Below are 27398 nucleotides of genomic sequence, written 5' to 3'. Positions count from 1 at the left end.
TACATGATATTCGATTGGAGTCATTTTTTATTCACGATTAAAATTAAAAGTATGCAAATGCGTTAGTTATCGTCAGGCACGTGAATACTATTAAAACGAGATAAAAAATACTAATTTCAATAAAGGATATTTATACTTACCTGAAATCACAATTATTATTACACGCGACAAGCGCGAATCTTGTTATACGAAAAATACTGGGCTATCGGACTATAACTAATGAAGTGACGATTACCATTGCATGTACCTTATCTATAGGTTTGCAAAAAGATTATTTTACCATTTACTAAGAATATTAGATTTTACTGTAGACACCACCCCTGGGCTGGCACACTGTTTGGAAAGCATCCATTTCGCCTACTGATTCAAGGAATGATCTCAACTAAGAAGCCCAGTTGAACTCCAAGCTTGAGTCACTCTCTTGATTTAAAACTTCGGCTTTTTTAAATTTGCCAGGAGCCGAAAAGGGAAGCCCAAGATAAATATAGGAATAGAAAAGTTCAAGCGCGTCGGTATAACTTCATTTGAGAGGCCTTAATTTTTTTAATCTACTAGATTTACGGAAAGGAACTATTTTCGTCTTTTTTGGATTGAGCTGGAGACTATTAATGGCACAATATTCTTCTAGGATTTTTGTTTTGTCCCTAACAGCATACCATGACGTAGCAAAAATTACAATGTCCGCAAACAGGAACATGATCAGGGTTTGAGCAGCCGACAGTCTCACTCCCCTAGTCCCATTCCTCACCAAGAATTCAATTATATCAGCTATATACATAATGAAAGCAAGCGAGTTGAGAGTGTCACCCCCTGCGTTACTTCAACTTTCTGTGAATAAGAGATACGAAATTTGACCTTCAAGTTAGAGTTTCTATACAGAGAGCGCAGAATTCTTATAAACTTTCCATTAACTCCTAGAGCATGAAGCTTGTTCCAAAGTTTCTCGTATTTGGCAGAGTCAAATGATCGTTTGAAATCCACGAAAATAACAAAAAGTTGATATTTTTTACCAAATCTAAAATTTGTACTCTGCCCCGAGTAGGAAGTAAACAAGTGGTCTCTACAGCCCCTACCATCTCTAAAGCCGGCTTGTTTCTATGGGAGTATATTACATGTGTTAGCCCACACCGAAATCTGGATTACATCAACGTTATAAACATCTTTGTTATTGAATCGTAACATGAACTTGACGAACTCAGACCATTTAGCATGAATTGATACAAACCGGGGTGGGGGGAGATGTCGATAAAGATTTTATCTGCAATTCTCTTCCTTTGTTTCTCTAATTTACAATCGATATGAATCGCGAGCTCTTAGATAGTAGTTTAACGAATTTTCATACACTGCGCGAATATTGTGTATATGCGTTGGAGGCGAGCTTCTTAAGATGAGCGCACTGTGAGTTGAACCAAGAATTTCTATAATCGCCCGATTTAAGAATTTGAGCAGAGTTCCTATGGATCAGCATACCTGCTTCCTGCGCAGCTGTCTTTATTGCTACTATTAAATTATGGTATAATTCGTCTGTATTGTTATTATTTATGTAAATATGTCGGCATTGCGATGATACATTAAAAAAGGTCTCCTCGCCTTCTTCTTTCCATTTTATGCATGTTGATACTGGAATATAATTAATTGTTTTCGTAGAAGTAGATTCCTCAAAACAAGGTTAGATTAGTTTGTTTCAGTCAACGGTTATAAGAAGGAGATTAGATTGGTTTGATAGGTCAAGGAATCTAAAATCATATACCAAATTCAGACAACTGAGGCTGATCCAACAAAGGTCAATAGTGCTGCGTCAGTACCCGCTAAATACGTAGCATGACCGGGACTGTCAGAAAGGGAGCGACCATTGCGCAGAATGAGCTTACGATATTTAAGTAACTCCTCTAGCTTTTCCCCCGCCTATTTAATTTAAGATCGAGAGGTTGCCTCTTCAGCACAAAATTTGTATAAATTAAAATTTCTACCGTGCCCGCAGCTTGTGAAAAATAAAAATTCCCTATGTAGAGTGTATATTTACCCTCAGAAACCAGCTTAATGAATAGCCATAAGTTGCTGACTTCCGATTGGCTGTGTGAGTAGGCTAAAATATTGTCAGCTATAGTAACCAGACCTCCACTACCGCGGTCCTTGCTTTTGTTTTTTATAGCAGGGCTATAATTTTCACGCATTTATTTACCAACCAAGTTTCACCTAGACAGATCACAGAATAACTGTTCAAACATTTCGTTTGACTTTCATCTGAACTGAACTGTTTGCTAAAGCCACTTAGATTCCAGTAGCATGCTCTTCCTTCATGTATCTGGAGCCACCAGCGATCCCGTTCGCTTCGTTTGCGATGAATTAGACCTCTATTTGTTTAGCACAGCAGCTTTGCCAAATGAAGCAATATTCACTAGCTGTGAATTGGAATTGGTAACAGGTGAACCAGTTGTGTTATTCTTTACCAGTTGAAGAGACCCATCGATGCCAATATTCGTGTACTTGATTATTTCTTTTTGACTTAGATGGTTCAAGTTCTCTAGAGTGAAGTTAATGTTGCTAATACGTAAACCTGATCCGGTAATGCGGGAATTGAGAACAAGTTTCCTGTATTTACAAACTCTCATACTCACTTTCGCTGCCTTGGTTTCCCTTCCAAATCTTCAGCTGGCTCACATGAGCAGTGGTTTCAAATCCCTTATCATGACTTCTATTTAATTTCTTTACTCTGTAAGTATCACTGGGCTTAATTTCAACCACTACTAATAGACCACCGAATGTTTCCTGAAGTTTGGTTGAGCTTCCAGTCGCAATCGCGTTTTTCTTTATAACAAAAGGTGCTAAATGGTCGATGTGTACAATCTCAAAAGGCCTTTTTCCTGGTGGAATCGGATTTAATTGACCAGCTTCGTGTTTCGATTCAGGTATCGGAAATTCTTCAATTGTTTTTATTTTTATATTCCCCGGTTGAATCGCTCCTTCACCAATCTCATACCCAAAATATTCTACTTTCCTCATTCCAAATTTACATTTTGCTAAGTTCAAGGTCAAATACGCGTCTTTTACTAAATCCCGTATCTTCTCGCAATACCTAAAACTCGATCCAGTAGCTTTGCAAAATATTTTGGGGCACCGACTAGCCCAAACATAGTTCGTTCAAATTTCCCAGTTTGAGTCTCACTTATAAAAGCCGTAAAATCTTTTTATTCCTTAGTTAATGACATCCGTAAATATCCCCACGCTAAATCCAAAGTTATAAAATTCTTTACGCCGTTTAGATTTTCAAGCATATCCTCTAAATTTGAAATTGGAAAATTCAACGTCTTCCCAATTGCATTGAGCTTGCGATAATCCATCACCATTCTAGGTGAACCATTTTTTTTTCTTATAATGAACGCTGAATTTGCAAATTCGGAATCTTTTTCCATAACAATCCCTTTTTGTTTGTATTCCTGAATAATGTTTTCTCACGCTGTCCGATCTTTCGCATTTAGTGTGTACGGGTTTGATTGCTCCGGCTGTGAGTTTTCCTTTAATTCAATTTTCATTTCTATTTTATTCGTCCATTAGAGTTCATCTGAATTTTGCGAGATGCATTCTCTATTCGCATTTAAAATTTTTACTTGCTGTTGTTTTTGTTCCATCGTCACCCCCTCATCCGTGACAACATCAGCAATATTAATCTTGTTTCTCGTTTTTAATTCTATCTTTTCGACCTCGATTGATAATATCGGTTCTCCTATCGCTTGACCAATTTCTACTATCTGAGATTTTTCCGCTAAATTAATTACCGGCAATTTAATTTCCCCAATTGCCGCCATTATGTCAATTAAATATACCAACTCTGGAGCTATTTCAACTTTTTCATCTGACAACAACCTAATCTTCGGTTTTTCATTATCTGCAAATAAGGTAGGGTCAATATCGTTAAAGGTCTAACGCTTCTGTCAAAATTCGTCCTATAATCACGGCTACATTTTGAGCATTGTCTGGCACCACTCTAAAAGCAACTTGTCTAGATTGCAATCCCTCGAAACTCAAAATTTCATTAATTATACCTGGTAATTCTACAACACCGGCACCAAATGCCCCTAAAGATGACATTGTTTTTTGCATGGTAAAACCCTCACGCAAAATAGTCGTCGCTTTTATCGTGCTTACTGAAGCACCCATATCAATTTGCGCTTGCATTTTCGCACTTCCTACTTTTACTTCTTTCAAAAACTTTCCTATCGATTCCGCGATCTTCAATTCTCGTACGGTTTGTACACTTTCTTCATTTTCTTTATCATGTTTTTCTTCTTTGCGCTTCGGGCAACGCGACGCAATATGGCCTTACCCCCTTACATAAATAACAGACTATTTCCTATCTTTTTTCCGCCCACTCACGCGATAAATGTGCCGCTTTATTACATTTAAAACATTTTCGAACTAACCTTTCTTTTCGCTGTAATGACGGTTCTTGTGCTTCAGCTCCTTCTGTTCGCTGTTCTCTTGACTTTTGTATCGTCGGTTTGCCTTGTTCCTCTCTTGCTTGAAAAGTTTTCCCTCTTTTCTCACCAATCCGTTCTCTCCTTCCGCTGTCAATCTTCTCAAACCGCATCAGTTCTTGCAGCATAGCGTCCGTGCTTTCAAAGTTTCGGCTAAGCATAAAGTTGGTTGTTTCGCGAGACCAAAGACCACTCGCCAGTTCATCTCAGATTTCGGCCATCGAAAGGTTCAATCCTTGGCACAACCAAACTTTATCAAGGAAATAATCCTCGACACTTTTTGCATATCCCTGTGTTCGCGCCATCATGGCCCTCAGTTTTTTACTCGTGCTTCGTTGATTGATAAAGGTTCACTTGAACTCCTGCACAAATAACGGAAAATCGACAATCGTGGCCATTCCTGATCAGCAACCACTTCAAAGCGCCATCTTTCAAGTGCCCTTTTCCCACACTTAGAACCACAGCATCTGTCCATCCATTTAATGTCCTCACGTTTTCGAGTTCTCAAATCTAAGCTCCCGCTTGCTTTGGCTTTGGCGCCAAAGTGATCATGCATCTGACTCGATCCATTAGAATCTTCTAGATTCAACTCGAGGTGTCGATTCCCAACTGTACCCTGAGTTTTCTTCCCAATTTCTTCCTTGGCTTTTTCTATAGCTTCTTTTTCTCTTTGAGCTTGCAACTTAACTTGCTCCAATTCAGCTCTTTTCCGTTCCATTTCGCTCCGCATTTCTGTCAACTGCCGCTCGTACGCCTCTTTTTCGTACAATCTCTTTTGCCTCTGTCTCTCGATCTCTGAATTAACGTTCAAATTATGTTGGTCAGCCATGGCTTTCGTTTTAACACTAGTAGTCTCGACAAGTCCACGTTGAAAACGATCAAACTGTTCCTCATTTGTAGCCATTACCGCGTCTACTACGCACAACTTGCCGTTTTTACTCCCAGACACCAACATTCAGAGCGGCATCCCACTTCTGATTTGTTAAACACACACTCTTTTCTAAAATAAATTCGTATCTAAAGGTCATAATTCTGAGAACCACGAAAACCCTAGTACTCGAGAGCATTCACCAGGTCACTCAAACAAACTCTTCGAGGAGTTTTGAGGCCCAGCGTTTATGCGGATGCTTAAACGAGCTTCTGAAATAGCGAGAAAAGTCCGGGTTTCGCAGGTGGTTTACCAGGTCGAATTTATAATTATTCGGAGGCATTTCGACATTAACCATCCGGAGGTATCAAAAGGTAATAATTATGAGAACCATGACTACCCTAGTACTCTAGAGCATTCATCAGCTCACTTAAAGAAACTCTTCAAGGTGTTTTGAAACTCAGCGTTTATGCGGATGCTAAAGCGAGCGTCTGAAAAAGCGAGAAAAGTCCGGGTTTCCCAGGTCGAATTTCAAGATCGGTTTTTATTGTAACAGATCTGTTACACCCCCTCCCGCGGGGGTCCAGGTATATACTTTTAAATCTGACGTAGTTCTCTCTCTAGTTCCTGTATGGTTTAGGAGTCGATGTATAAGTCTGATTCTAGAGTGCAGTCTTTTATTTTTTTGTGTTGTTATTTTTGGTTAAATTAATTTCTAGTAGATTTTAAATTTTGTGTTTGATGTATTCCCAACCTCCTTGTCTGTATATTTTTCCGTCGTCGTTTGGAGTCGTGTAGTCCTGTCTGTATCTATATGGTATTTTGTTACAGAAAGAGTCAGGTATTAAGTAAATTGTCCTTGGTATTAATTTTTCGCAATATTGGCATTTGAAATTATCTGTGTTTTTAAGATTTTTAAGGTATTTAAGGGTCTTATTTTTATGTGAATTAATCCAGTTTCTTTCTGTACATGTTTGAACGTAATCGATATATAATTTTTGGGATTTTCTTGTCTTTCTTGTGTTTAATGTTTAGTTGTTTCAATTGTTTAGTATAGTCCGCTTTTCTTTGTTGTCTTAGGTCCTCCCATTGTTTGCTGATTTCTGTTTTTTCGTCCTCTGATTGCCCGTTGTGTACTTTTACTCTTTTTAGTCTTTGCTCTGTCATTCTAATAATTTCCTGTTCTGCTTGTCCAGTCATTTTCTCCGATTCCGCTTCGGCCATTTTGCTGCGAAACATCTTGCTCACGTGTCGGAGATGGTGATATTTTAACGTCTCTTCTAGCACTCCTGCCCTATGCAGGATTAATCATTGTAGGGCCTTGCACTGTTTGAAATGCTCGACGATGCTTGACTCTCTCATGTTGTTACTGCACAGCCTGTACTTGCTTGTGTTGTTCATGCTTCTGAAAGTAAAACGTATTTTTCAGTCTATGTTGTCTTAATATTTAGTGAGTCAGGTTTTTGAGTATTGATTGAGTTTGTTCTGAGTGGTTTGGGTCAGTGTGAATTTTTTATGCCATTGATACTCCGCCATTTGGCTATTTTAAGAGAAATTATCTCAATCTAAGTCTACCTGTATTTTATTAGTCTATTTAACAATATCTGTTCCAGTTTTCTTTAATTTGTCGTCTGGTTGTTCTTTTTAATACCCTATGTCCTATTTTAAATTCTACCGGTCTTCTCAAATTATAGTTAGTCGCTTGTCTTTTATTAGCTATGTCCAAATTTATCTGGACTTCTTCTTTTATAATTTGTAGCCTTCTTAATCTATCTGTCCATTTGTCCACGCTTTAGAACTCGATATCGTTATCGCTTTCCAGGGCTTTTCTTAGGGACTGGAGTAGTTCCAGTACGGGACCTAAGTTTAAAAATGCTGAGGTAAATTGTGTTGATAAGTTTTTACTAGTGTTTATCGCGAACTTTAAGTCATCTATATGTTCATCCCAGGTGGAATGATCGTTATCTAGGTGATTTTTAATCATTTGTTTAATTGTTCTATTGTAACGCTCGGTTGGGATGGCTTCGGCGTAATATTCAGGTATTTTAGTATGTCTAATACCGATTTTTTCGGTTAATTCTCTTAATGTTTTATTGACAAATTCGGTGCCATTATCGGTGTGAAGAATCCGTGGTGTTCCCCAACGCGAAATGACACGCTTGTGAAATTCCGACTTTATTGTTGTCCCGTTAGCTCTTCTTATCAGGTTATTTCAATCCATTTTGTAAACAGATCTACAATACGAGTAAATATTGGTTTTTCTCTTTTTTGAAATCGGTAATGGGCCCATGATATCTGCAGCAATCATGGTCCATGGTTCTTCAACGATTCTTTTTCCCATCAGCGCTAATTTCGGTTGGTTACTCGGTTTGTATCTTTTGCATATTTTACCATTTTTTTCGTATTGGGTTATCTCTGAATACGTCCCTGGTCGGAAGTAGTACTCGGAAATTCTCGCGTGCGTCTCTTCTGAACCTAAATGTCCTGCTTGCAAGTTATCGTGATGTTCTTTTAAAACCTGTATTCGTAATTTTGTGGGTACGAAGAGTTTCTATGGGCTAGAGTCTAGTAAGAGAGTACATGTTAATGGGTCAGTTCTGTAAAAATAGAGTTGCGAATCTCTGAGTCGCCATTTTTCGTGTACTTCTGGTCTTTTTTTAACTTGTCTGATTTTTCTTGAATACCAGTCGTCAGTTTTGTCATTCATGTCCACTTTCGGTTTTTCTAAGCTACATGCTAACGCGAATGCTATATTTTGTATTGGTTCTCCTGATCTCGAGAGTGCATCAGGGAGGAAATTTGAACTCCCTTTTCGGTCTATGACTTCGTAGTCATATTCAAGAATTTCCAGTACCCATCTGGCTAATCAGCCAGTGGAGTTCTTTAGGTTATGGAGCCACTTTAACGATACGTGGTTCATGATTACTTTAAAACTATAACCTTCTAGATGTGGCCTAAATTTTCTGATGGTCCAAACTACCGCCAGGCATTCTTTTTCGGATGTCTAGTATCGGGATTTTGTCCCGTTTAGAATTCTGCTCGCGTATGCTATCACGTAATTTATGCCGTCAATTGTTTGAGTAATTACGGCTCCTAATCCCGTTTTACTCGTATCGGTTTCGAGCTGAAAGGGCTGGGTAAAATCTGGACAGGTTAATATTGGTGCTGATGTTAGCAAGTCTTTAATTTTTTGGAAGGCCTCATCTTGTTCTAATCCCCAATCCCACGTTTTACCTTTTTTCAATAATATGTTTATTGGTTCTATTGTTTCAGCAAAGTGTAGGATAAATTTTCTATACCAAATTTCCATCTCTATTATGAGCTGTAATTTTTTAATATTTTTAGGCTTAGGGAATGTTAATTTTGTTTGAATTTTTTTATCGTCTGTTTTTAATTCTTTATCGTCAACTTTAAAGCCTAAATATTTAATTTCTGAGCAGCCGAATTCATATTTGTCCGGACTGATCGTTAAATTTGCATTGTTTATTTTATCTAGTACAATGTTCAAGTATTTTAAATGTTAATTGAAATTTTGAGTTACAATTACAATGTCGTCTAAATAACAAAAAACGTTTGGTTTTAAGTCTGGAGTGATAATTTTGTCGATAAGTCTCTGGAAAGTAGCTGGAGCATTGGTCAGACCAAATGGCATCCTTTTAAATTGATACATGCCCTTTTCAGAGGCTGTGAATGCTGTTATTGATTTCGAATTTTCTTCTAAAGGCATTTGCAATTAAGCTAGCTTTATATCAATTTTTGATATAAATTTTGCTGACCTCAAAGTATCTAGTATTTCTGTCATTAGCGGGATCGGGTAGAGGTCATTTTTTGTGATATTATTTATCTTTCTAAAGTCTAGGCGAAATCTATAATCTTTCCCTGGTTTTTTTATCATAACGATAGAGTTTGAACAATCTGAACAAGAGGATTATATTATATCTTGTTCTAGAAATTTGTCCACTATTTGGTAAACTACTTCTTTTATTTTGTGGCTCACGTGGTAATATTGCTGTTTAATGGGATCGTGGCCTTAGACGTCAATTTTGTATTTCGTTAGATGAGTCGCCCTATGTTCTTTTCCCTGAGCAACTTTTATTTTATCTTCTAAGAGTTTTTCTAATTGTGATTGTTGGCTATCGTTGAGCTCAACAATACCTTCGCAAATTTCTGTTAAGCTATTAGTTTGTTCTTCGATTTTTCCTAAACTATCCAAAATATTATCTAATTTTATCACTTTATTTTAAAAAAAGTAACCCATTGTTTTATATTATCGATTTCAGATATCTCCTTATCTTTTAAAGATTCGTTTTTTAACTTATTCTGATTAATAACCTTTTTATTTATCCAAATGTCATAGTCGCTATTTTTATGTGTATTCTCGTATTTTTTATTGTAAAAAGTTTTTCCGGAATTATTTTCCTTATTATTAATCCTAACCTTAGCTTTGTTTATTCCACCTGAGCCTCGCGTGCTTGTCTCTTCGCTAGTGCCTTGGGTATGGATGCTCTCTAGGGGTTGGAATAAGTTGCTAGTCGGGATGCTTATTAAGCTAGGAATATCTTTTGTGGGGTTTGTTACTGGATTATGGGCATTTTTTGGTTTTTGGGATTGTTTGGAATTGATAGGTACTAGGAGGATTTCTCTATTTTTAACTTTCGACTACTTTTGTTAAGTTCCCTTATAGTTTTTAGGTTAATACTACCTCCTAATTTCGGTTTCCTATCCTTATTATTATTTTCTTCATTTTTAATCAATTCTTCATTTTTAATCAATTCTATAGAGGCGCCTAGTGTGAATAAGCTTTCATTATCCCGGAAAAGGGTATTTTCTATGGGTTCGAATGTTTTCTTTGTATTTTGGTTTGTTTCTGGGTATCTTGCTTGATTTGACTTATCTTGGTTTGACCTATCGTTATTTGATGGGGTTTCTGAGGTTTTTCTATTGAAACCTCTACCGCGACCCATAGATCTATTGAATGTTTTTTGGGATTGCTCCCCTACTTTGTTGTGATTCGTTATTCGGATCGGTGTTTTCATTTGGAAGTGCAGCGGCACCTTTCATATCAAGGTTATCGTGGTTGGTTTCCTGTATGTTTGGGTTAGGCATTTTATTTTTTATCCTGTCTGACCTGAGTTTCATTTACTCTTTGATCGCGTTAAAATTCGTATTTTTAAAACACCCTATGTGGATATCCACTGCGCTCTTTTCAACGAGAAAATTGTATTCTCTTTGAGGTATCCTAGTTGGGTTTGTACCAATGTGGCACCCTATTTAAGTTTCTATAACAGGTTCTTCAAATTTTTCCGAAACTTTCGTCTTCACTCTTATTGTTTGTAAATACCGAAGGACAAAATTTCAAGCTTTAGTTACTGAAATTTTTCGGAATTTCTGACTCGAAACAATTTCTCGATACTGGTTCTATTTTGACAACTTTTACTAATATCGTCAATTCTCTGAGCGTAATCTCCTTTTCTCCTTTCTGTGAGTTTTCAATTGCCTGGTAGATTCCTTTTGATTTTTCACATTTTAATTTCCTTCATACGCGTCAGGTAAACAGCACATAAATCGGATATACATATTAGAAAATAAATCACTTCAGAAACCAAATCATATCAGAAAATAAATCACATTACAGACTAAATTACATGGTATGGCAGGTAAATCATATTATCAATACTAATCATAAATAAGATCAGAGCAATTATGAATATTGTTATCTTTTCAAGAGCAAAGGCATTGCGAATGGATTGGATCATCTAAGTAAAATGATCCGTTTGAAATGGCAAATGCAATTAATCCAGAGGCAGATAGATCAAGGGCATGCAAAAAATGGATGTTAGTTATTGTAGAAGTCGAGTTAATTAGAGTGTGAGTCAGAAGTTTTGTTTCTTTCGATGTGAAAATGTGTCTCCCTTTTTTCGGCAGGTTTGGTCTTTTTGAGGGAAAAGTGTGCGATTTTGGGTTGGGCGCTAGGTATTATGGAGGTAAAGCCGAGGAGGGAAATAGGGAAATGGTGTACCGAGAATAAGGTAGACACAATCAAAACAATCTAGTTAAAAAGAAAAGGATGGTAACTTTATTAACCACTTACATTGTACAGCTCGTACCCTTGAAGGGATCGATGAATCGATAAGACGTTGGTAGTTAGGATACCAAGGAGATGCTGTGGCTTCGTGGCGGGTCGAGGTGAAGAGAGCGTGCAGGCGAACTTTTAGGTACTGGTCACGGAAACCGGACTAAGAACGACTGATGGGCGAAAGCACGAGTCCTGAATTCATATAAGGGAGCCTTGTAGTTCGAGGCTTCGGGACCCCTCGGGGGGTTCCGCCTTATCTCGCTAGCAGTCCGACAAACCCTTTATCTGGGGCCGCGACGAGAGGGTTTTTATTGTAACAGATTTGTTACACTACATGACATTTTTTCTTCAAAATTTACAAAATGGCGGTTCCCTAAATTTAAATCAAAATTATAATTAATAAAATTAATAACTACATCTCGTCAAATTCATGCAAGAGGCAGATTTCTTTATTAGGTATTTTCACTTCAACCACCAGCTAACTTCGCTTCGTTGACTGCTGAGGGGATAACAAGGGAACAAATGCATGGATTCAGTCATATTTTGCCCTATTTTGCTCATATCTTCGTAAAAACTTATTTTTTCTATATAACTGTATTAAAAAAAAAGTTTATATTATTTTTATTTTTTAGCTTTCACCGAAGTGAAGTTAAATAATAGTTTAAGTGAAAATACCTAATTAGGAAGCACGTGATGACAATCAAAATTCAAAGTTTAAAAAAATTCAAGGTCGTCACCAAATTTCTTTTTTCAAACTTTGTTTCTTGGTGACAATTGTTAAGGTGTCATTTAAAATCCTACATTATTGTAAAGAAACATATTTCGTAATGCATGAAAGTAAAATTTTGAAAAATTAAAAATGGATCATTATTAAATACTCAAAACCTCGTGTATTCTGTGCTTTTCGTTCAAAGATCTCCAAATTTTGAAGAAACATCAAGTGTAACGTTACATACCTCATTACGTACCTCATTAATATTTTCAAAAGTTACATAATTTTTACAAATTTAAACAAAATATGAAATGCCTTTTCGGAAAGGATTGAGTGTTTCTGGAAACCACTTGCTTGAAAATATCATAAAGCTGCAGTACACTGAAAATGTTTTCTCTTGCTGAAATTTGAAAACTTTTCACCGAATAGTCAGAAATGTTAATTCTTTTTATTTTATTAGTCAAACTTGTAAAATAAATTTAAATTTGGAGAATCACTAAATCCTTTCTGAAAATGTGTTTCATACTTTGTTTAAATTTGTAAAAATTATGTAACTTTTTGGAAATAGTATAAGGCGCCTTTATGCTTTACAAGGGGACCTTCAGGTACGGTTTGTTTTGTTTGAATTGATACTCTTCCCAATGAAAGGTAATTACCATAGGTTTTCTGAGAAAAAGCAAATCTCTTGCGTCGGTAGCTCCCTGGCAGAGCGCTTGGCTGATAGCCACAAGGTTGCGCATTCGATTCTCTCTATCCGTACTTTGTTCTTTCTTTTTGTTATTTCTAAAAATGATTGTTTATTCCATTTTTGATTAACATTTGATATAATTATTCTTTATATTTTATTTTTAATAAAACTCTGTTTATCGTATTTTTATTATCACTCGTTTGGAAAATTGTGCATTTTATTAAAACTCTTTATTAATAAACACGAAATACCAGTGGATGCAGTGACTAATTTAATAACTATTTACTAACAAGAATTAGAATTGTCTTGAAAGTGTATTTTCACGCAATAAAGATCTTTGTTCCTACTTTAATTTAAAAGCGTAAATATTAGAAACTATTGAAGAATAAACAATTTTAATAAAATGCACAATTGTGCTAACGAGTGATAATAAAAATACGATAAGAAAAATACGAGAATCTAACACGCAACCTTGCGGCTATCATCCGAGCGCTCTACCAGGGAGCTACCGAAGCTTCGAAATTCTTTTACATCGGCTTAATGACCATCTGTTCGCAATTTTTCAAATGCGTTTTTCTCGGAAATGGCCAAAATTGCGTCTCCTTGATTTTTCTCAGAAAACCTCTGGTATGTACCTTTCATAAAAAAAGTATCAATTCGAACAATAAAAAGCGTACCTAAAGGTCCACTTGCAAGTGACAATTTGGGATCTACTTCCAACCATACACTTTGTAACAATACAAATGATTTTTCTTCAGAATTTGAAGATCTTTGAACGAAAAGCGTAGGAAATACGAGTTTTTGAGTACTTCATACGGCGCCCTTTTTAATTTTTCAAAAATTTCACTTTCAAGCATCACGAAATATGTTTATTTACAATAATATAGACTTTGAATTGACTCCTGAAAAGTTGTCTTCAAGAAACAAAGAAATAGTGAGTTTAAAACAAAAAATTGAGCCGCCCTCTTGCATTTTTCAAAATTTCGAACTTTAATTGTCATCACGTGCATTCTAATAAATAAATCTGCCTCTTATAAGAATTTGACGAGATTTTGTTATCAATTGTTGAAATTGTAATTTCGGTTCAAATTTAGGGATCCAACATTTTGCAATGTTTTAAAATGAAATTTACTCGTGCAGATATATTTTTTCAACATTGACTAAAGATCATAATTGCACAAAGCCAAAGGATTCTGATGAAATATAACAAAATTAACTGTATTTGAAATGTTACGTTACTTTTCCGTATGTTAATTGCATGAGAAACTTTGATTGGTTTGGACCACATATTAATATTAACTAATTTAGCTCAAATTTTTTGGGGATCATTTTTTTTTTGTTATTCAAACAAAATATAAGGGGGATGAGACTAAGAAGAATGCAAAATTAAAAAATAAGAACAACCCTAATGGACATAGCTAGCCGAATTGGGCAGCAGACGCGGCAATATACTAATAGTTGTACTTTCTCTAGAAATGCTTTTTCTCAGTTTCTCTTTGCTTTAGTTTCAATTTATAACTATTATAAAACCATTATTTCAGTAGAAAGTGTTTTCAGATATCCATTTTCTTAATTTGTAGCTCGGAAAAAATTTCAGCCTGTAAGAGTAAAAGATATGGTGGAGTATGGAGAAAAGGCAAAATCCGTGGAGCAACAGTTAAGTGGTTGGTAAAAATTATATTTTTGTGTGTGTGTATTTTATTGCGTAACTTGAATCATTTTTCTGAAGCTATATTTGTTTCTTTTTCAGTCAAAAAAAAAATAGAACCTATGAGAGTTAAGGATCTTCTAAAATCTTTAAGTGGTAAGTTACTTATTAGCAAGATTTTTGTCGACAATTCTGTAATTTTTTACACCAAATAATGATGCTAATGTCTCAGGTTGTAAGAAAGCCGTATCTGCCGAGGCCCCTGTTCCGTCAAAGAGCGCAGAAAGATATGCTAATGGTTAGTTTTTGTTTCTAAGTTCACATATATTAACTATTATAATCCCCTCTGCCCCCCTTGTATCGCTTCGTACACTTCCCTCATATGAACTCCTTGATTCGAGACAGTAAACGAGACTAGAACCAAGTGGATCAGGTTTATCCCGAAAAAGATTTGGCATCATGGTATAATATTATTAATAATAATAACTAGCCATAAACGTAGGACTCTTAAAAGAATGGATGTCTTTCTATAGATACATTCCAGTGTTCGTTTTAGAAAGCGAAGATTACATCTTATTTCGGGATGTTACTATCCAAACGGATCATTACATCCCGGCTAATCGACCTGACATCGTGATGAGAGAAAAAAGGCGAAAGAGTCTACATCATTGACATGGCTTGTCCACTTAACCGCAATTTGCAGTCAACTTATACAACCAAGCTCCACAAGTATAGCGAGTTAAGGCATGAAGTAAAAACCATATGCAGGAATGTAAATCATGCATCTATACATCCCATTGTGATTGCGGCAACAATCAATGTGCACACAAGATGCACTGAACTTTCCGGAGTCAATGAGTTATTGGCAGCAGCTCAGAAGGCGGTTTTATTAAACACCTGTCGCATTGGCAAAAACTTTCTTAACCATCAGGAAGTAAGTGACTAAAAACCTGTAGAGTGGCAGAGGGTGGCTCTAAGAAAGCATCCAGAGGTGACAATTGTCACCTCCAACGCTAGCGGCTGCTCGTAATTGTATACCTACAACATCATCACAGGAGGTTTTAAACATCGTATTGGATAACATCCCAATCTCATCAGTCACTTGACTTAGTCCATGGCTATGATGTATAACCGGGTTCACCTGAGTACAAGTTTAATAAATTATTAATAATAAAGTTAAGCTAAATTAAAGCTTAAATAAAGTTTAGTTAAAGCGTAGGGAAGTGGCGACCACATCGCCCGAGAACTTCGGCTCTTGCGGTCAGTCACATTGCATTGGACTAACGGACGGAACCGAGGATACAACCAGGCAATGGCCCTGAAAAAACGCAAGAATATCGTTTTAAATGGTCGGACTAACTCAGAAGGGACATCCTTACCTGTTGGCAAGGAAGCTCACCGGCGCGAAGAAGATATATGTAAAGGTTGCATGAACGTTAGGTCAATATGTACCCGGAATATGCTCATAAAACTTCCCAGTGTTTAAGAGATCAAGTATCCTTTTTACGCAAAGGGGGATATAAAGCTCTTTATCAAGAATATGAGCTAAATCCTCCAGAAAACATACCACTCGTTCCAGCAAGACCACCGCTGCAGGTAGCTGATAATGCCAACATGAGAAGTAGGAGATAAAAAATCCCACAAAAAGTTTTTCTCATGATGGACAAATTAGCTGAAGCTAATACTGCTCTCCCTGATTTGCTCCCTGAAGATTTTGACTCTGAAATCTGAACTATGTAGTTTACGATAAGGCGGTCTCGCTGCTTAGCGAAAATTGAAGTAATGATACTTCAGTACGCTTGAGTAAGATTGGCGAGCGTATTGCACAGCTTCGGTTTAAAATTGAAGTGGCTAAACGGCATACATCAAATGTTCATTTCATGATTAGCTACATAACATCAAATAAGAAGTTCACTCCAGAAGTTAGAGCACTTGCTCAAAACTTACGGAAAGTAAATCACACGCTGAACTAGTGTAAACTGTTGACCATCAAGCAGCACTGGATGCAAAAAATAAGGGCTCTTTCAGTAGCGAAAGATCTCCTTGTAAGGAAAGTAAAGTGGATTCAGGAAAATTCCACCTTTTCTACTCACCCTTCTCGTCTTTTCAACCAAACGTCATATGCCGTTGAAAATCCGCCTAGTCGAGAAAACATTCACGACTTCTGAAAGAAGTATATGGAGATACTCATAAGCTAGATGAAGACGCTTCAGAGATCTCACTGTTTCGTAATTTTTGCGAGAGGCAACTGTTGCAACGCCCAGAAGAGGTGTGTCAAATAATTACTGGTGATGAAGTGAAGAAATTTATCGCTAGAACTTTCTTCAACGGATAACAACCCATTCCTCAGAAATTAGTTGAAGGACGCGTGGCACGTCCATGAGTTGAAGAACTGTTGCGTAGGTCTCCATCACTGGGCAGGTGTGCCTCACCGTTTTGTTCTTAAAATTTTTGTGTAATTATTAAAAATTTAATTTATAACCAATAAAAGCGTGCGCGCCATAAACGTTATAAACAATTTAAACCGATTCAACTTTTGATCACTCTTAATCGTTGTAAATCGTTCCAATCAATTATTTCTAGAAGAGTGTGTGTATATGTGTGTATATATATATGTGTGTGTGAGTGTGTGTGTTACCACCTTAACATACCGTCGCCACATTTTGAGCCAAGACTCACGCGGAAAGACCTCGGTTCGGTTCGGTTTTGATTCTTCCAGAATCAAACCGAAGGGCCTATGACAAAGCCACCGAACGCGTCCTCGGGTTGCGGATAGAGGGTCCCTGTACCCAGGGTTTCTGCTGACTATGGTTACAAAAATAAATAGGTAGTCGCGGACAATTGTCCAGGGGTGGTCCCGAAGGAATTAACCCCCAAGCGGAGGTGTGAAAACCGTGCCGAAAGCTGAATGGCACCTGGATGAGGTGTCTAGAACGGTGACTCTGGGATACCGGGCGATCTTTCAGAGTACGCAGCCTTATCCTTGCATGCGGGGCTCTACAAGGATGGACAAACCCCTTTCCCTAGCTTCTCGTGGGAACAACAATGACAACACCAAACATAGTTGTAGTAAGTGCGGTTCAAAACAACAGAACGCGCAGGGCTCCCGACAATGGGCCGGTAAACAATGCCGACCAATCTAGAGCTGGGGGAGCCAATCAAAATGGATTTAATGCGATGGATCGGCGGGATCTCGCTACCTTGGGGTGGACGGAGCAACTGAATCACGACATGCTAGAGTGCTACGATGCGAGTGTGGCCCGTGAACGGGGTTACATGGCACAGCTGCATGCTCTGTGGTGCGAGAAACACCCGGAGCTATCGCACTTTTCGCAGCAACGTCTGCGAAACCATGCTGAACTACTCCGTAAAAGGGGCTATGTAAGCGGAACGCCTACTCTACCACAGCTAGAACAAGCTGGCAACAAAGAAAGAGAGGCGACACTAAGACCAACCGCGGGCAGGCATCCAATAGATGAAGAGCGATGCTTTACCACCCGGTGAAACATCAACACCAAGGTTTCTCTCAAGCCTAAAGATCTGGCTGAAATGGATAACGAGCATCAACTTGCCATAAAGATAGGTTGGGCAAGACAGTACGCGTCCCGCATTCAATGTGTGATTGACTATATCACATCTGGCAGGAATTTTACCGCCAAGGTTCGAAAGTTCGCGCGCAAACTCCGGACCCGTTATCACACACTTAACAAGTCAAAGCTGCTGACCATCAGGCAGCATATTGTTGAGAGAATACGGATACTATCTGACGCTAAGAGAAGTCTAGAGCGGAGGGAGAGGTGGATCAGAGAAAATCAACAGTTTCTCTCTGACTCATCTCGACTCTTCCAGGACCCTCCAGTTACTGTCAAACACCCACCCAAACCAGAGGAGGTCGAAGTATTTTGGAGAGAAGTCTACGAAGTTCAGCATAAACTGGACGAAGACTCAGAAAATATCAATAGTTTCAAGGATTTATGTGTTGCCCTCATAACATCTGATAAAGAATGCCCACCCACCACTACCGAGGAGCTGAAAAAAGTATTAAGAGGGATGAAGAACTATTCCGCACCGGGACCATGTTGTATCAAAACCTTCTGGTGGAAGAAGTTTTCTTCAACCCATCAGCATTTGGCCCGTATTTTCACCTCATATTTGAAGTCGGAAGAGCCGATTTCAGAGTGGTTGGTGGAAGAGCGCACAATACTCCTGCCGAAAATAGGCAACTTAGCTGACCCAAAGAACTACAGGCCAATAACTTGTCTGAACACGCTTTATAAGATATTCACAGCTATCCTAAATGATAGGATTGTTTGGCAAGAAATGTATGAAAAACGAGGCTCAAAGAAAGACGTAGCCGGATGTCGGGAGAACTTGCTCATCGATAGATGTGTCTGCAAAGATGCAGCATTCTACCAGCGTGACCTATCGATGGCCTGGATTGATTATCGGAAAGCTTTCGATTCTACATCCCATAGACTTATCATCTGTCTTTTGGAAATCTTAAAGGTTCATCCGCAAATAGTTGGGTGCATAGAGAGATTGATGCCGCTTTGGAAAACCAGATTTACTATCTCATCTGGAAAAAATCGTGTGACAACTAACAAAGTCACGTTTCAGAGAGGTGTCTTTCAGGGCGACACCATGAGCCCACTCCTATTTTGCCTTACATTATTACCACTATCTCTAGCACTGCGCCATTCCGACGGGTACTTGTGCGGCAAACCTACAGATCGAAAGTACAAGGTCACTCATGTATTTTACATGGACGATCTTAAGATCTATGCTAAAAACAGAGAGCAACTGCATCTAGCTCTGAGGATTGTCTAACGATATACTAAGGAAATTGGAATGGAATTTGGCTTAGATAAATGCGCCAAGGTTTATTTAAAGCGAGGGAAACTTAATGGCATCCCTGAAGATCCTGAGCTCGTTGATAGAAGCGCCATTCGACATCTTTGGGCTGGAGAGACTTATACATACCTGGGCGTGCTACAGAGCCGCATTTAGGATGTGAGATCTATAAAGGATACTCTCCGAAGCAGATACAAACGTCTCATGCGACAGATTTGGTCTTCCGAACTGTCGGCTAGGAACAAAGTATCTGCAACGAACATGCTTGCTGTCCCGGTACTACTCTATTCATTTGGAGTAGTTCCATGGACGAAGAACGAGCTCAGATCTCTTGATATCGGGACAAGAAAGGTTATGCACATGAACAAAAGCATGCATCTTCAGCCTTCCGTTCCGCGACTGTACATCTCACGCCGTCAAGGGGGCGCGGAATATTGAGTCTTGAATGTCTTCACAACAGGATTATTCTGGGTACAGCAAATAGAGTTGCAAATAGAAGAGACCCTCTTCTTAAAATGGTCAGGAATCACGAGGAAGTAGGCAAAGGAGTATTTCTGTACAAAGCAGCGGAGGAGGCTGCTGAAACACTCGGACTTGACTTCAGTATTAGAGGTGAGCAAAATGCATCAAATCTAATCCATCTCGAGTACTCACTCCTGAAAGCCCGGATTAAGAAAGCACAAGAGAAAAACTTTCGTGAACAGCTCCTAGATAAGAGGATGCACGGTATCTTCCACAGAAATGTGGAGGATCAGTCAATGTCATGTGAGCTAACGTTTGCTTTCCTTAAATCGCCCGGATTGAAGTCTGGTACGGAGAGTTTCATTTTGGCATGCCAAGACGGTGTCATTAACCACCTTAACGTACCGTCGCCACATTTTGAGCCAAGACATTCTCGATGATAGCTGCAGGGCGTGCCATGCACACCCCTAGTATCTAGTTGTCCAACACATGCGGGAACGACCTGCATTCAAAGGCACAGTGCGGCACTACGAATGCTTCGGTACCATCTCTGTCACTCTTGAGGCATCAACCTTAAAAGCGCTCCTCTAAACGCTCCTAGGGAAATAGATTCAATTGTCGAGAATGAGATGTCCCGCATATACTGGAACTTTATATTCTCGACAATTGTTTCTGTTGCACACTCGAGGCCTGACATAGTTCTCCTTGACTTCAAAAAGCGAACCATGTGCGTTATCGAATTTTCGGCACCAGCTGACAAAAATATCATTGCCAAGGAGAATGAAAAGAAAGACATGTAAAGAGACTTTATAAGGGAGGTGCGACGGTTGTACCCGGAATATTCTGTTAAACTAATCGTCCTTATCATCGGCGCTCTTGGAGGTGCCAAGGTTTCACTCGTTAATAACCTGAAAAGCATCCCTGCGTGTCAGCAATATGCTAAAACACTTGCGGGAAAAATGCAGAAAGCGGTAGCTCTTGGATCGCTCCGTGTTTTCAGGGTACACGAAACTTTTTCCAGATCGTCGTATTGATTCTGTTACAGACTGTAACCACCTATTCGGTGCTTGGTCATTTCTACGCGGACAATTCTGTTTAATTTTTCAAGGTCGGTGTTAGACCATTTAATGTACCCGAAGATGTACGTGAGGACGGGGATGGCATATGTGTTGATTGCCCTGATTTTGTTTGCCGTGTTGAAAGAACTCTTCATAATCAATCTGAATCTCGTAGTTTAGGCACTCGTTAAGGGCATGTGATACTTAGAAAATTATCGACTTTACCAGTTTTAGTTTCCCTCGGCTTTTTTACTACAAGAATGAACGTTTTATCCTAAAAATTTGAGAAAAGGTAGCGAAGATGCTAACGGACGTCCCCAAAATCTTTGTGGGTTAATTTAGAAAAAAAATTAATTTTGCTAAATTTGATTAATCTGTGTGATAATTAGGAAATTGTATCGAACAGTGAATTTATTATTCTAGGAAAAAGTCGGGGGAACCTAAAACTGGTAAAATTGATAATTTACTTAGTATAACATGCTCTTAAGCCTGTCTTAATTATCGTATGCTGAATACCCTTAGATTGAAGAATACCCAGATATTTATATGACTTTCCCCCAGCTATTGCCTCGATGTCATTTTTGAACATGTTTGCTAACTCTGCGGTCCCTAATTATCCTCTTCGTTATCTGCTTGCCTGACTTGGGAAACCCTGTTAGTAGCAGTGCTACTGCCAAAATAGCCCTCAAAGTCATGAAATCAAAGCTCAATCCTTACCGCGACACCAACGCGAAAACACTTTCGGTAGGGTTATTGTTCAGTAGGGTTTGTTGTTGTTATTATTACGAGAAGTTGTAGGCTCCAGAAGCTACGATTGTGGTTCCTTAAAGCAACCAAACCCGACGTAACCGCAACGTGTGCGTCGTCCACTCCTGCTCCTTTTATCCTAGAAGGCAAGCAAGAACGGGAAATTTACACAAGATACTCCTTACAATACTGTTCCATAGAATGCCGTCTCTAGCCGCGGATGACCTTACGCGGCAGAAGGCACAGTTGGAGATAAGGGTTTCACCTTTGGATACTTTTTTAGAGCTACCAACCTTTGTGATTCGACAAGAACATACTTTTGAATCTGGCTCGCGATGTACTGAGCTTGATGCTTGCAAGCCACGAATTTTTTGAGCACCAATGGTGTTAGTGATGCTAGGCAATGTGTAGTGTCGTTGGAATCAAATGGGAGACCAAGCTCCTTTGTGGCAGGGTATAGAAATGCCGCAAGATTGACGACTTCATGTTGATGTGCCAGTCGCATTAGAGAATCTGTGCTTTTAAGAACTGAGCAGTCTGTAGCCATAACAGTTCTTCGATGAAGATCCTCTAAGCTCAGCAAACATCTACCCCCTTTATCGCGAGGGAGGTATATACGAGGTACAGAAGATCTAGGATGATGACTTCGATGGATTGTCCTAATCTTGCGGGTTCTTCGGTTAAGTTGTTTCAACTCATCGACGTTCCATTGTATTGCACCAAACGTGTAGAGCAGTATAGGAACGGCCAGAATATTGGTCGCCTGGATGTTATTTTCTCAGATAATTCGGAAGCTCAAGTTTTTCGGAGAATTTTGCGATACCTTTTTTTAAGGGCCGTTTTTAACACACGCACATTTTGGGTTTCCGCCTGCGGTATTCCAAGACATGCATATCTTTCTCTATTACTAAGATGTTGAATGGTATTTCCACCTGTGAGTTGAAGATCCTGATCATCACGCGCTGATGTATTTTCTGGTCTTCCTTTGTGTAGATGGACGCAGGCACACTTGTCCAATCCAAATCTCATGCCAATGACTTTAGAGTACCTATTTACTGTCGCCACAAGGATTGCAAGGTTTTTTTTTTTGAATAACAAAGAGTTTAAGGTCGTCTGTGTATAAAAGGTTTTTGACCTTAAATTCTGTTCTGTTCGGCGGGCCACATAAGTATCCAGAGCTGTTGCCTCGGAGCGCAATAGATAGAGGCTCAATAAGTAATTCATGGTTCGCATTATCGAATGCCTTTCGGTAGTCAATCCAAGCCACGGACAGGTTGCGACGATACATGATAAAATCCTGAGTAATACATCTGTCTTTTAACAGGTTCTCTGTGAAACCTGTCAGTCCTCTCTTGCAGCCGCCTTGTTCAACTATTGTACTCCATGCCGGCTCGACAGATGTTAATAACCCTCTTTGAGGACGCCAGTGAATAGCTTGTATCTAATTTTGAAACAAGCTATGGGACGCAAGTTCTATGGACATGACAAATCTCCTGTCTTAGGGATCAGTACCGTGCGTCCTTTCACTAACCACTGCCGAATGGGTTGTTCTCCGTTTATAAAAGTGGTAAATATACGAGCTAGATGAATTTATCTGGCTCTGGCGCTGAAAAGTTTTAATTTCTAGCGATAACTTTCTTCACTTCTTCAGTGGTAATTAGTGAACACTCCTTCTCTGTTCGTTGCAATAGTTGTCGCTGGCAAAAGTTACGAAAGAGTGATATATCTGAAGCTTCAGCTGATTTTCAACGGCAGATGCGGTTTTCTTGAACAGGCGGGAAGGATGAGTGGGAAGGGTGGAATTTTCCTTAAACCACTTTAGTCGCCGTTCAAGGCGCTCCTTGGCTGTTGAAAGAACTTCTATTTTTTGCTTCCAGTGATGCTTAATGGTCAACAGCTTACCCTTTTTCAGCGTGTTATTTGCTTTCCGTAAGATTCGAGTTTGTGCCTTAACTTTTGGAGTGAAATTTTTGTTTTATGTTATGTAGCTAATCACGCACTGAACATTTGATGCATGCCTTCTCGCCCTTTTAATTTTAAACTCAAGATGTGCAATACGCTCGCGAGTCTTACTCCGGCGTACTGAAGTATCATTACTTCTATTGTCATTAAGCAAGAAGCCCGCTTTCTCATAAACTACACAGTTCAGATTCCAGATATCAACATCTTCAGGGAGCAAATCAGGGAGAGCTGTATTAGCTTCATTTAATTGGTCCAGCCTGAGAAAGATTTTTGGCTGATTTTTAACCTCCTAGTGTCCTCATGTTGGCATTATCGGCTATTTGAAATGGTGGTCTTGCTAGAACGGCTGATATGTTCGCTGGAAGATCCTGCTCTTGTTTTTGATAAAGAGCTTCATATCCCCCTTTGCGTAAAAAAGAACAAAGACACCTGGTCTCTTAAATACTGAGGCGTTTTATGAGCGTATTCCGGGTGCATATGACCCATCGTTCATGTAACCACAGCATTTATCCTCTTCGCGCCGGTAAGCTTCTTTGCCAACAGGTAAGGATGTCCTTCCTGAGTTGGTTCGAGCATTTAAAACGATATCTTGCTTTTTCCGTGGCTATTGCCTGGTCGTACCCTCGGTTGGGTCCTATGCCCACTCTCAACTGAACCATGGCTTCCATCCGAGAGAGACCTATTTTTCTGGCACTGCGCGATACTTGTAACGTAACCGCATAATTCTTTACCTCTATAGGTTCCTACGAGTTCCAGTAGATTATCCTACGAGGGCCTAAAGAGCATCCCCCTTCCATGTATCCATCTATGCATATTACCCTCTCCGTTTCCATCAATTCCTTTGCACTAATCCCCTTTCCATTAATCCCTATCCATCTCTATATATTTTCTTCGAACCTAGGGTTTCGAAATATACTATATGCTGTAATACATATGCTGTGTTACATGTACACTTCCATAGTGTACATGTATCAGTGAGTGAAACACCTCATTTTTTTTGTATTTTTATTTCGTAACCCTTTTTACATGTTCAATTTACCACTCAAGCTTCAATTACATTAAATATTTTTACTTACAGTGCCGAAACAATATACAGTGCCAAGACAAAGCTCCATAACGCCGGGAGCACACGGAAAAAATGTTAGGCGGAAGCTGTACTCTACACAGAATACCCCAAAAGAATTACATCGTGAATCAAGATTGTTTTCGACTTCCAAAGCACAGCAAATAAAAACAACAGGAGACGTCAATCGTAACCAACTTGCTCGAAAAAGTTTCTTATTACCACCTAACTACATACAAGAAAATTATGTGCGTAAAAAACTCAGTAAAGGGACTATTTTTGAAGCAAGACACGAGGACGCTTCCGTTCAAACTAACAATGAATCTTTGGCGGATATAAGTTCAGGGAAACCTTACAAACCTGTCGAAGAAACTATCAGTGTCCCAGTAAATTCAGCTACGATTCCACATCAGAATGCTGAAGGAAACTGCATTGAAATAATCTCCTCTCAGTTGACTACGGAGAACGAATTGAATAATAATGTGGAAAGAATAATCAATATCAGATCTGTAAATACTGATATAACGGTGCCATTATGTGCGGCAGATACGACGGAAAAGGGAATCGAAACTGAAAGTGCAAACGTACAATCCCATTTTCTAAGACCGACGGTTATTATGGAACCCAGAATTCTACACCCTTTGCAAGGATATTCTGAATGTGGCTACGCTTTCTATGATCAAGCTTTACTTGCAAATCAGATACTTTTACCAATTGCAAATGATGCAGAAACTCCGCGAAACGCACCAAACGTTCCCATAGTCAGCTCCATCTACGAGTTAGCATCGGAACACGTTATTGTCGAGAGAAATAAACTACTTTCAATAGAATCATACCTCAAAGAAGGTATTGTTAGCATGACTCAAGCCTTGAATCTGGTGCAGGCTACACTTTGCTCCAATACTTTGAGTGCGCAGGTGTGTATTGGTATTAATTTTTATCAGTTTTAACCCTTTAAGGACGAAGCCCTGATTCTGTTGAATAACAATTATGAACACATTCAGGAGTAATATATGGTCGTTTTTTGATAGATATTTGCAAAAAAAAATTTCTAATTTTTCTAATTTTCTTGGTTTCTATCAAGTATGCGGTAACTTTAAACCACCTTACGAGATGCGGAGTAGTCCACATTGATCTAATGCAAGCATTTATTTTGCGAAATTCTAAGCTCGTTACCTGAAAATTAGAAAAATCGAAAATAGTAAACGTAGCATATATGCTACACCAGGCACTAAAGTGTTAATAGATACATTTGCTAGGACGCACTTTATGAAGATGGAAAGTTGTTCGACATGTAAGCCCCATAAATAGGCAAGTATAGTCTATGAATTTAAGATAAACTTTGAGGAACATGAAATGGAAACTACTTGAAAATCTACTATATGCCCGTTTCTAATTTCAGCTTTTAAAATGATTAATACACTTTTTACGCGTTTATTTTGTTAAACAGCTTTGAGAAATATCGGATATTCGAGATTTTCAACTGCTGCAACCACAAGCTGGGACAGGTGGTGGCCATGTTCGACTTAGTTGACAATATTTCGTGACCTAGGAAACAAATGGATTTTTAATTAGTCAGTTTAGTGTGATGTCATTCCATTTCGATATAATCAATTCCTAAAACAGAATTTTCGTCTTGTAGTGCAGAAAGGAATGCTTACATAGGCAGTTTCATACAAATATTTATTTTATTGCGAATTAATCGACGATAAAATAACATACAATTGTCAAAATAACTACTACACTTGAGGACAAATCATGAGTAACGAAGTACGAATTCATCTTTGCTGGTCACACATAATATATTTTTTTAGGACTTATGTTTGAAAGATTACATGTAATGTGTATATATATATTTAAAAATTTGTCATAAAGACAACCGCAGGATTTCGCCGGGAGCGGGTGCTAATCTGAAAAATTGCACCCGCTTCCAGCGAAATCGCGGTAAAATTTCAGCCATAACCACGTCTCACAACCGTGAGATAGGTGGTTACAGTCTGTAAAGGAATCAATACGACGATCCAGCAAAAGCCTCGTGGACCCGAAGAACACGGAGCGACCCAAAGATTTTAAAGGATTTGAAATACTTCAGGGTAGTTTTAAAATTTCAAGGAATTTTCAAGAGCTTTAAAAAATTTCAAGAGATTTCAAAAGATTCTACATATTTCAGGATGTTTTGAAAGATGTCAAGGAATTTTCAAGTTATTTTTACAATTTAAGGATATTTCAAAGAATTTTAACAACTTTAGCAGGGTTATTAAAAAAAATTTCAAAATATTTGAGAGTATTTTAAAAGGTTCCAAGGAATTTTTAATTTTTTACAATAATTTAATATGAGACTTTAATGGATTTGATATATCTCACGATATTTTAATAGATTCCAAGGCATTTTCAATTGATTTCAATAATTTAGTATGATGTTTTAAAGGATTTGAAATATTTTAGAGTATTTTTAAAATTGTAAGCAATTTTCAAGAAATTTTAAAGGATTAAAAATTTTTTAGGATATTTCAACCCTTTCCGGCATACATTTTTCAGGGAAATGAGTTTTCATGAAAATTGGTACGTAGGTATTTTTGGGGTCGCAGATTACGAATCTGAACTCATATTTTGAAAATTCAAAATGGCGGGTCCAATATGGTGGCTAACTTTTGGCATATTTTTTTTTCTGAAAATTGGTATACGGGGGTTTCGCAGACGTTGCTGCGAAAAGTGCGATAGCTCCGGGTGTTTCTCGCACCACAGAGCATGCAGCCGTGCCATGTAACCCCGTTCACGGGCCACACTC

At 38.5% G+C, this 27398-nt stretch overlaps 1 protein-coding gene across 4 annotated transcripts in view; it reads left to right on the top strand.

Moving 5' to 3' along the window:
• The window catches only part of LOC117169136, a 69744-nt gene that overhangs the window by 39622 nt on the left and 2724 nt on the right, over nucleotides 1-27398 (top strand). For 3 of the 4 annotated variants that reach the window (XM_033355353.1, XM_033355331.1, XM_033355343.1), the window contains 4 exons: nucleotides 14400-14483; nucleotides 14570-14623; nucleotides 14700-14765; nucleotides 24626-25527. In XM_033355353.1, coding sequence (XP_033211244.1) covers nucleotides 14435-14483; nucleotides 14570-14623; nucleotides 14700-14765; nucleotides 24626-25527 — 1071 coding nt within the window. In that variant the 5' untranslated portion in view covers nucleotides 14400-14434. The remainder of the gene's footprint in view (nucleotides 1-14399; nucleotides 14484-14569; nucleotides 14624-14699; nucleotides 14766-24625; nucleotides 25528-27398) is intronic. The other variant, XM_033355338.1, reaches the window with a different exon arrangement.

The sequence above is a fragment of the Belonocnema kinseyi genome, chromosome 1 (assembly GCF_010883055.1).
Source record: "Belonocnema kinseyi isolate 2016_QV_RU_SX_M_011 chromosome 1, B_treatae_v1, whole genome shotgun sequence".
NCBI lineage: Eukaryota > Metazoa > Arthropoda > Insecta > Hymenoptera > Cynipidae > Belonocnema > Belonocnema kinseyi.
Note: the sequence above shows the minus strand (reverse complement) of the source record. Positions and strands in the feature narration are given on the sequence as shown.